The following is an 11,208-nucleotide window of genomic DNA, read 5'->3' as shown; positions in this document are numbered from 1 at the left end:
GTCGCCACGTCCTTAACCTTAAGGGTTAACCTTGCCACTACGGCTACGCTGGTGCTGAGCACACTTGCCAGGGCCAACAGCGTGACGTATACCAGTGCGCCGAGCGACGAACCGCCGACGGTGATGAACCGAGGCGGGTACCACCAGATGAGCCGCGACGCCCAAGCCATGCGCAGCCTTAGTTATCCTGCTCGAATTTTTCTGTATCATAACACAGTTCCGAGCTCGAAATTTTACGTTTGTCGTAAGTTTGCCTGCTTGCTCTCGAGGCGGCTAGACGAAAACAGACGAAAACGGGCTGCGGCAGTGACTTTTGCGCCCTTACTAGTGGCAGATACAAATACAAGGATATTAATGCCGTAACCTATGGTTTCTGGTGGTTATCTATTGTTATCTTAATGCCGGTACTAGGAGCGGGCGCAATATAGCTGTTGATTATGTCCTGCTGTTCCAACCTTTGTGCCTGACCTTAAACCTTTGGACTACTTCGATTACTGCAACAAGCTTTACCGCAATCGCATGGCATGTGTTCCTAACGATAAAATGCAGCACAATTTCAGGTTGGCGCAACGGCGAGGAGCATATCAGGGAAAGCTGCAGGCCATGTCGGTTGGATCCTAAATCCTCGACAGCGGATCACGCACCGAAATTGAGCAGCGCACGGGAAGAGAAATCATAACCACCAACGTTGGCGACGGAGGCCGTTCCGTTCAGTTGCGACTATTAAACAGTTAAGGGTGCTCTAGGGGCGCACACTCCCCCGACGGGGGCCCCGAGTACCGTCGTCCAAGGAACGCCCGCGGACGTCCAAGGCTCCGGAGCGGTTAGCAGAGACAGACAGACAGACAAGGAAAACTGCAGCTCGCATGCCAAACCCTGCTTCGCAAGGGATGCTGCTGCTCCTCCTTGACTCTATCTCCGCGCTGCGCGAAAATCTTACTTAAATGCATGGCTCCTTCACTCGAAGCCAGGGAATGCCTTCCCTGGTTTAAAAGCTAAAGGACAACCTGTTTGCGCGCAGACTATACACTATACCCGTCCGAGCGACCTAGCGCGCCTTTTTGCACACATCGCAGTTTCACAGTGCGTGTTGCGAGATGGTGACCTAATGGCCTGATCAAACTCCGGGTTGGCGAGGCATATATGGCCTATGGAAGTTGCGCTGGCATAGCAAACTTGTTGTGTTTCCACAAATAGAGTCAAGGGAGCAGTGCGCGACAGCAATCCGTCCTGCTTCCAACGAGTTTTTGACCGTTGCGGACCGTTGCGGGCGTTGCGCGCTTTCCAACCATCCTTCCTTGCGCAAGCCTCGGACGGTAAAGCTATTTCTATGCAGGATGTATCTCTGCATTCGGTGTGCGTGTTGCGGCTCCGTAGCGACACATGGCGGAGACTCCTGGGGGAGCCATTTCATCTACGCTGCAGTGGACCCAGGGCGTATATCCCTTTTCACGCAAGTTGAAAATTTTCGATAAGCTTGTTAATTTTGGTAAATGTGGTAAAACGCGAGGTTCTTCCCCTGCTTTTTTGCCGGTCAACATATCTGCTGGTCTGACCCGGACGCGTGATATCTTGCAAGCGGCCGCGCGGGCAGACGTGCTAGTCACAAGCATTGCGCAATTTATATGTAATATAACCGGAAAAGTCCGCTACAAGACATAAAACTGCCAGACCAGCTGCTGTACCAAGCCGTACCTGGTCTGCGCAGTCGCCTCGAATGTATTCAGCATAGCCCAAATGAATGTGCAAGGGGTGAACCAGTCTTCACTAGCTTCAAGCGGGCTTATGGAGTTGATTACGCACAGTCCCGCCTAAACACTTTTTCTACACAAATCGTGGATATCTGCTTTTTGGCTGATGACTCGCGCCTTGAACCGTGCACAATAAAACTCTTCCCAGGAAATGTAATTAATATCTCATAATGTGATATTTTCGTATACGTGAGGTTTCCACGAATGAGGGATGCGAAAGCCAAGTGAAATATGAGCACTGCACTGTTAATGGCGCTAAGTATGCATGTGTTAGATGCCCGGCACAACATAGTAGAAAGGGCAAGGCCGTGTACGGGTCCTCGGGTCTATGTTCGTACAGTAAAGGTTTTTGGGAATCCCAGCGACATGCAGTTGCCCTGATACTGACACTAGCCAAGGTACCAAAGGGTCAAATAAACTGCTTAGGTTCAAGCGCAGGAACAAAGTGTCGCCGCATATGTTGGGAAGGTTACTGATGCCGTGGGCGAGCACATGGAATGAAGCCGACACACAATGACGCCATAGAATTTTGGACAAGAGGTGTCCACATGTGGTGTTATGCACCCAAGATATCTGAGCTCTTAAGTTTCTTCCTCAGGTGCAAGTGCCGCAATGGTCTGCGCCACTCTGTTCTTGGTGCTGGTGCTTGGATGGACCTGCACTGTAAAGAGCGCAATCAGCGACAATGAGACCGATACGTTGTACATGAAATGCCCACAGATTATCGCGTCCTCCATAGACAGGTCCGCAGCACGTTCACATGGTGCCTCCATGAATAACAGAAAGCCATTACCTAATGAAATTACTTGTTTTGTTGCCCTCTGGGCATCCCGCTGTCGTCCACTGCCTCGTAAAGTAGTTGTGTCGCAGGGAACTTAACGTCAAGGAGCAGGCAGTCCTTGAAGCAGGATATTGTAAAGGGATGGTATCAGTGTTGGTCAACTATCAACGAAGGGGACCCGGTGAGCCACCTTTGTGTAGTCCACTCTTTCACCAACCGTTTTATCACGGCAACGGGCAACCCGGCGTTCGGTTCGGACTCAGAATATTCTCCCAAATCTATCTTTCCCACCTCGTCCCAATTTGCTTCAACTTGCATACAGGAATGGGGTCCTGCACTCCGCGTGTTGCTTCCGGACATTTACGAAGATTGGCTTCGACCAACGCTCTTGCGCTTTTCGGAGGCCTCTGGCGTGCCTCTGGACCTGAATGTTCAACCGATGGATCGTCTGCTCGACACCATCACGAACGATGTCAACCTGCATCCTTCACGCCAGCACGCTGTGTGGCTCCAGACGACGCTTACCACCCAGCACCTCGCCGACGTCGGCATGTCCCTTGACCTGAGGTCCGTGAGGGGCGCGCAGGTGTCTATAACCCGGGATCCAGGATTCTGTATCTGTATCCAGGTGGATCCGAGTATGCTTGGGGCAAGGCAGATGTCGCCAAGGTTTAGGACCGCAAAGTCTCTTTCTTTATATGTTTTCTTGTGTGTTCATCGCTGCTCCATGGAAAGAGGCGTAGTATCTCATCGTCACATTCCAGCTAATGCAGCTAGTGTTTCAGGCGCGCTGCTGCAAAGCACGTGAGGAAGGCGAGCGATTGCGCTCCCTAGGCAAATCCCTTAGCATATCAGCATTCGGCGTAGATAAAGATGAAAAGATAATACAGCGTCGCACGGCGTGAAGCTGGAAGGGGGCGGAAGAGGCCGTCGCAAAAGCGAGAAGGGCCATGACGCGATCTGATTTCTGCTCTACCCGCTTTCTTGTCAAATTTTATGAATTAGTTATTTTGAAGGAAAAGCCAGCGGCTTCCCACGCACAGCGGACGTACAGCAGCTAGCTGAGATTTTGTCTCACCACTTCAAACATCAACCACTAGCCCAGCGTCCCCCGCAAATCCGCGACAGAGCAACGGCCCGGGTGCCAGGCATCTGCTCCTCCCTGTGCCCCTGTGCAAATCGATACTTTCACGTTGGAACCCCAAATCGCTCGAACCGATAATTCAATGTTCCAAAGCCCTTATGTCCCGGTTCGAACCCTGCAGCCATCTGGTGGATTCCGTCAGCAGCATTCGGTGGTCTGATATTTATCAGCTTTTTCGGCTGCAACTGGCGTCGTACAAAGGCCAGATCGTCAGCATGCCTCTGGATGGCTCTACCATGTACCTCATCAACCGCAGGGACGTGTTTGACCGACTGAAACTTGAGGTAGGTCCTCTGCGGAGTTGGCGGAGTATCAGCAATTGCAGCAGCAGCAATAGCAGCCGCACCAGCAGCAATAGCGGTGACGGCGTTATGGGCCAATGCAATGCCGGCGCTCAACACTTGTGGTGGCACAGCACCCCCCGGGGAGGAAAAGAGAGAAACGGCTGTAGCACCCATGGCCGAAACAGCAGAAGCAGTACCAGCTGCAACGGCGCGGTTGGTCTGACATGGCGGAGGCGCATACTAACATACTTACAGACCGACAGACAGACAGGCACATATGCGCAGGCCGCACACCCCGTCACCCACTCGCGCCCGCGCAAGGGGTCCGAGGCCCCGTCACGTCATGAGCCATGCTCATCCTTACAGCCCTCAGGCAAAGGCTGCGCGATCGTCTTGCGCCCCGTGTGTATGTATGTATGTCGCCGCTGTCGCAGGTGCCCCGCACTTGGGAGGAGCTGCTGCAGTACGTGGAGGACTACCAGCGTGCGCGCGACGCGGCCCTGGCGGCGGAGGCGGCCTCCACAGCCGCATCTGGCGCAGCAGCCGGGGGGCTTGATTCGGGAAGCAGCAGCAGCAGCAGCAGCAGCAACACGACTGCGGCGAGTGGTGCCGGGGCGCTGCCGCCCTACCCGATTTGCCTGCCCCGCGGCGCAGGTGGGGATGGGGTGGGAGGCGATTGATGCTGGGTTAGGGTACCTAGCTAGCTACTGCTACTACCTAGCTACCTAGCAACCTAGCAACCTGTGGCGGTTGTGTCAAGGGGGGGATTTGCCACGTAAAGAGCGAGGGGGAGAGAGGGGGGGAGAAACGTGCCGTTTGGCAAAGAAAAATGCGACACCGACACCCGGCGAGATTCCGACCCCCGCCCAACTCCAACCCCCGCCCAACTCCAACCCCCCCCCCCTCCAACCCCCGCCCAACTCCAACGCCGGCCCGCCCAACCCCGTCGCTGCTCGGACAGCTTGCCGGCGGCTGACACTGCTCCAAGCGATCTGGTCGACCATCGCACAGACCCACGGGTCGCAGCAGGGCGTCCATTTTGACCCTACCGACTTGCGCCCTCTGCTGGACACTCCCGCCGCGGCTGAGGCGTTCCGCATCACGGGGAAGTTGTTGGCGGCCTCTGCCCCCTCAGAGCCCGATGAGGGCTGCACGCACGGCAGCCTGGGTTTCGCGCGGGGCCGTTGTGCGCTGGTACTGGCGGTGTATGTACAGCAGATGCGGGTGGGTGAGGGGGCGGGGGGGGGGATGGAGTGTGTGGATGGAGGTCGTGGGGAAAAGAGGTGGTGGGGAACAGTATCTAGGGACGAAAACCCGGCACCGCGACTCGGACGTCCGTGATTTGAATGGCCGGGTGGGGAAGGGGGGAAGGGGAGGAGGGGGAGGGAGGCGGCGGAAGGTGATGCAAAGGGGGAGAGCCGGTGCGGCGGCGGTTGGACAAGGGGAGAGAAAGGCGGTACGACAAAAGCGGCAGTACGAAGGGCTGCCCAGGGCTGCGAGAAAAACACCGCATGGAGGTCCGGAGGGCACAGAGTGGGAAACTGAGGCCCAGGCAGCTGCCCTCCTACCCCCCTCCTGCGCTAGAGTCTGTGTGTCTTCCCCCCTTCTCCCCCCCTTCCTAACCGCTATGACCCGTCGTTGCTTTCCCCCACCCCAGCCCAACCATCCCGCCCACCACCCATCTGCGATTACCTCTTTTTGACTTGTGACGAACCCTAACCTCTTCCTTTCCGCATCATTGGCATCTCCGCATTCCCCACCGCATATACCTGCGCACCACCCCACCACCACCACCACGCCCCACCACCACCACCACCACCCCACCACCACCACCCCACCACCACCCCCACCACCACGCCCCACCCACCGCCCACCACCACCACCGCCACATCAGATGTTCATTCGGGAGGAGTTCAAATCGACAGTGGAGATGAGCCGCCTGAGCGTGTGGCCGGTTCCTGGATCCCACCGAGTTTGGGTTCGTGGATCTGGATCTGGATCTGGATCTAGCAGCGGCGGCGGCAGTCTGGAGCTCTGTACGAAAGAGCTCTGCCCCCAGGCCAGCCTCTATTCTCTCCAGGGAGGCCGCACACCCGCCGGCCAGGAGGAGGGGGGCCCCGGGGCCCCAAGTCAAATGATGCTGGTCAACCATGCGCCGCTTTCTCCCGGGAGCAATTTAGCGGTGGCGATAAACGGCGGGTCAGTGGGGTCGGGGTTGGGGTGGGGGGGGGCCCGAGGTTTGGGGTGGGGGGCAGTCAACTGGAATGGAAATCACCGTCCGGGGGAACGGGGGGGGGTTCACCGTGATGGGGAGAGGGGTATTTGGGTTTCGGAGCTTCGGAGGCGGGTATGGAGGAGCTGTATTGGTTTGCGGATGCGTTTAGGATGAAGGGGGGGATAATGGGCCCACAATGCTACCACCGCCACTTGCTACCACCCTACTGTTATTGCGGCTGCCGTACACAAACTGCCGTACGGGGGCCTGGAGGCGCTGCCTAGGAACCTGTCCAGCCGGTAGATAACCTGAATCAATCTCATCAAGAAGCGACCAGATCTGACTGGACCCACTGATGGCTGGTCGTCGTGGGCTCACAGTGCAGACCGAACCTGTGTACTTGGCACAAGCCGGTGCCGTAAACGGATGGTGTTTTTTTTTGCCGTACAAACAGGATGCCGTTGGCGGTGCAGTACATTGGCTTTGAGCTGTTGGCCTACTTGGCGTCTCTGGACCGGTACGACAAGGACGAGCCGGAACCATTACTGCAGACGATGGCACCCGTACGCGAGCACTTTGTGGCGACTGACGCCGTGGGGAAATGGGTGGAGGCAGGGTACGACTCTGACGTCATGGCGGCGGCTATGGCTCCCATTGCGTTCACGCGACAGCATCCAAACCGTGCCTGGGATTTGCGGATGCCGTACCACATGACGTACAAGTAAGCGTGTACACACGCGTGTGCGTGTATGTATGTGTGTGTTTTCGGGCTTCAGCGGGTTTCAGCTGATACGCTAATGCGGGTTTTTCCGAGACGGTGGGGGGCGGGCGGGCGGATGGAGGGGGGGAGGGAAAGGGCCGGGAGCTGCTGCTGCTGCCACTATCGCCATAACTGTTTTTGTACCAAACACGGTTACTGTTGGCACTACTGGTACCGCTACTGCTATCGCTACTGCCATTGCTGCCGGGTATGCGGTCACCTTAGAGAAGTCGTCGCGGCCTACTGTTTTTGTATAAAAGTATAGGTCAATTACTTAGCACAGGAGAGGGGGACCCCATTTAATTGAATATGTTGTTTTACTTTTTTTCTGGTTTTTTAGTGTTTTTACTAAACGTTGCGGAATTTTATTTTGTCGTTCTTGTTCTTGTTCTTGTTCTTGTTGGTGGTGGTGGTTGCTCGTCCACCGACAGCGACGTCCTGGCGACCATCCTTGCCGGCCTTGAAGATGGAAGTGTCGTACTGGACGAGCAACTCGCAACCGCCTCGGGGCTTGACGCCACTGCAACCCCCGCCGCCGCCTCTCGACAGCGCCGCCTCTCGCTGCGGTGGCAGCAGCAACAACAGCAACAGCAGCAACAGCAACAACAGCGGCAACAGCAGCAACAGCAACAGCAACAACAGCAACAACAACAACAGCAACAACAGCGGCAACAGCAGCAACAGCAACAGCAACAACAGCAACAACAGCAGCGTGGGCGGGGACGGGGGCGGGGACGGGGGCGGGGACGGGGGCGGGCCCGTATGTTATCAAGTCATAGCGTGTTGTCCGGGGCTGTAGCAGAGGCGGGGGTGCTACCGCCGGAGATTGGTGAAGAGGTGGCGGCGGCGGATCTACTGCCGCCGCCGCCGCCGCCGCCGCCAGCATCTCGCCCCGCGCGGCGGTCACTGTCGAGTGCTCTTCGATCAGGTCAGGCGCGGCTGGCGGCGTACTACACTCGAGAGGTACGGCATTGCACGGCCGCTTGCGACCGGCCGTTCAGCTGTGCGCACTTCGGCTTTCTTTTCCATCTCCCTCCACCGCCCTTTGCACCCTTCGTTGCATTTGCATCTTCTCCGTTAGCGGCTGCCGCCGTGCTTCGTGCGGGTCTTTTGATTTCCTTTTTCAAACCTGTAGTGATGATGTGTGGGACAGGGGGGGCATATCTTCACCCGTGGCCGCTACCCGGCGAAACCCTGCCTTCCCCGGTATTTCTGGGCACCCTCATCCAGTCACCCTGGTCAACTTTTCAGTGGATCGCTTAGGTTCAGCACCCCACCACCGGCATCCAACGGAATCTGCCTCCCTCCTCCCCTCCCTCCTCCCCCCCCAGCCTCCCCCCCCAGCCTCCTACTCCCCTCTCCGCCCCCAACCTGCCCGCCTCCTACTCCCCTCTCCGCCCCAACCCTCCCGCCAGATATATCTGGAGAAGTACCTCGCCTCCCTGGCTATGACCACCAACCCCAGCAGCCCCCCGATCGATCCCGGCTCAGGAGGTGAGACCGAGGTCGAACCAGGCAGGCGTCCGTATGTCACACATACATACACACATACACATGATCGCCCACGCAACCCCCGGCTTCGCGTACCTTTGTTTTCCCCGTACTGTGCCGCGTGCCCTACTTGGCCTAGCAGTAGTAGGGTTTCTGGTAGGGCCCTGTGCGTCGGTCTCCTCCCTTCAGATGACAGCCCTTGATGCTGCGGGTCTTAGGGAGATTTTGAAACCAGAGGTGTGGCCAGGGGCCCATGACTGCGATCTAGGTGCGGCCTTACCCTCCAAAAGGCCCTCGGGTTCACCACATGACTAGCGGTGGTGCCCCTGCTGGCTGTGTATGTGTGAGCACGGTCCGCGTATAGGTGCGGCGCCTGCGCCCAGGCCCGGCGGCAGCGGCGGCGGCGTCCGCGCGGCGACGCTGGTGCCCGCGCTGGTCGTGTCGACATTAGCGGTGGGCGCGCTTGCTGGCGGCGGCGCCTGGGCGGTGCTATGGCGGCGGCGGCGGCAGCGGTCTCGGGGGGGCGTCTGGGAGTGGAAGCGGCGCCACAAGGAGGGCTCCAGGGAGCCCGTGGCGCTGGTGGTGACGGACATACAGGTGGAATCGGGATCCAAAGCGGGGAATTCGGGATCCAAAATGGAATCGGGATTTTTATTTGGATCCAGAGAGGCAGAGCGGGCGAAAGATTTTCTGCTTTGGGAAGGAGAAGAGCGTGTGGGTGTATGCTTGGGCCTCTATGTGGCGGCCGTCTGGGCCTGAGTTGGTGTCTGTGTGTGTGTGTGTCTGTGTGTGTGTGTTTTGTAGATCTGTGTATCGTACAGTGGTGACGGACAAGCCGGTGCAGTGCTTAGGGTAGTCGGACAAGGGGGGGGGGGGGGGAAAGGGGGAAAGGGGGCGTAGGGAGCTCGTGTTGGGCGGCGCGGTATATGTGTATGTAATATGTATGTACGTGTGACCCCGGCATGTGGCGGGCGTCTCTTCGGCTCTTGAGCTGCTGAGCTGCGGCTTTCCTTTTTTGTTGTTTGTGTGCATGTTGTTTGTGTGCATGTTGTTTGTGTGCATGTCGTTTGTGTGCATGTCGTTTGTGTGCATGTTGTTTGTGTGCATGTTGTTTGTGTGCATGTTGTTTGTGATTTCCCGATCACATAAAGCCGCATGAGTGGGGGGAAGGGGTGTGCACTTGCTCGTGCACGTGCCGGGCGCCTCTGTGTTTTGAGTAACAGGAGGGCGCGGAAGGAGGGGGAGGGGAAAGGAGGCGCTGGGGGGCAGGAGGACGGGGAAGGGGGCCGGGGGAGGGTGAAAGAGCTAATGACGATGTTCCCCTGCCGTTGTGTCTCCTCCTCTGTTTCCTGATTAGGACTCCACTGTGCTCTGGGAGGCGCTCCCCGCAGCGGTCATGTCCGATGCGGTTCGGCTGCATCACGGCTGCATCCGCCGGTTGCTGGTGGCGCACGGGGGCTACGAGTCGGCTACGGAGGTAGGGCGGGAGGTAGGGCGGGAGGAGGGGCAAACCGAGCCACGAACCCGAGTGAAGCTGCTGGCAAGGAAAGCAGAGAAGCAGAACTGACCAGTAGGCGGTTTTGAAGGAGCCGACGGGGGCCGGGGTGTGTGTGTTAAGAAGACGAACCAATGACGATTGAAGCAGATACCCGAGATAGATAGACACGGATACTGCAGGGGCTGGGGTTAAGGGGGGCCCTAGGGTGGGGTGGGGTGGGGTACCATTAATGTGTGTGTTTTTGTGTGGGGGGGGCAAATCAGGATCAGCGTAGTGTGGTGGTGAGAGGGGTGCTGTAGAGGAGTTGTAGAAGTGCTGTCTTAGCACCGTTTTGTTTATGTTTTTGTTTGCCTTTCCGTTTTTTCTGTTATCTGTTAATAAATAAGAGAATGTCTCTCGGCATCATTTGCATTCCCGTCAAAACCTCGAAAGTCTGTTTGAATGGCGCACGAAAACAAACGCTCGCGTCTTTTGAACTCGGCTTGTTTACGTTTTTTCTGAGTTTTGTGTTCTTTTTGAGCTCATTCTGTTCATGAGCTTTGGTGAGTTTTGGGGAGGAGTGGAGTTCCTTCTCATCCCTATTTACACTTGCTTGCGCAGATTTAGCAGAAGATGGAGAATTAAATTTTATTGATAATGATAAAATTGATGAATTAATGGCACTATTTGTTAACATTTTGGATCCAGGACCACCAATTCTCGTCTCCCAATGCCGGCAGTTTATTTTTCTGGTTTCCTTTGCATATGAAACACCCCCACCCTTCAGGGCATGGACGTCTCTCTTCCCCAGCGGACCCCCCCCAGTGTTCTTCACCCCGATTCGGGCCCGAACATTTTGGAGGTTTTTCCGTTTTGCCCGAACGTTTTGGGTACCCTTTTGAAGAACCCGGAAACCCCACCCGCCGCCCCAACTCCCACACCGCGGCCCCCTGCAGGGTGACTCCTTCATCCTGGCCTTCCTCACCGTGAAGCAAGCGGTTGCGTTCGCCATGGACTTGCAGGCACGTGTACGACACGGTGTTTCGAGGCAAACGGTGCCTTGAGAGTGTCTGTCTGCGTGTGTGTCTGTCTGTCTGTCTGTATGCGTGTCTGTGTGTCTGTCTCTGGCAGTGTTTTTTTTTTAAGTAATATATTACTTTTAAGGAATAAAGAAGCCTTTTTGGCCTTTGGAAATAAGGAACAAAGTGAGGCCGATCCTTACATTTTCATTCCTTCAGCCAAAAACGTCCATTGCTGCCGATTGCTCCGTAGTGTGCAGAACTTAGTATTATCGATCATAAAATA

At 56.6% G+C, this 11,208-nt stretch overlaps 1 protein-coding gene across 1 annotated transcript; it reads left to right on the top strand.

Moving 5' to 3' along the window:
- Positions 1-2,363: 2,363 nt before the first annotated feature.
- Positions 2,364-10,967, top strand: VOLCADRAFT_95771 (uncharacterized protein; the record flags this gene model as incomplete). The annotated part of the gene is made up of 13 exons (XM_002954867.1): positions 2,364-2,494; positions 2,608-2,713; positions 2,855-3,099; positions 3,798-3,960; positions 4,395-4,614; positions 4,922-5,184; positions 5,855-6,159; positions 6,630-6,896; positions 7,850-7,898; positions 8,351-8,429; positions 8,791-9,023; positions 9,784-9,903; positions 10,860-10,967. The coding sequence occupies 13 exons, from the start codon at positions 2,364-2,366 to the stop codon at positions 10,965-10,967; spliced, it is 2,289 nt and encodes a 762-aa protein (XP_002954913.1).
- Positions 10,968-11,208: the final 241 nt, after the last annotated feature.

The sequence above is a fragment of the Volvox carteri genome (assembly GCF_000143455.1).
Source record: "Volvox carteri f. nagariensis unplaced genomic scaffold VOLCAscaffold_46, whole genome shotgun sequence".
Classification (NCBI taxonomy): domain Eukaryota; kingdom Viridiplantae; phylum Chlorophyta; class Chlorophyceae; order Chlamydomonadales; family Volvocaceae; genus Volvox; species Volvox carteri.
The sequence above is the reverse complement of the archived record's forward strand: the minus strand, read 5'-3'. Positions and strand labels throughout refer to the sequence as shown.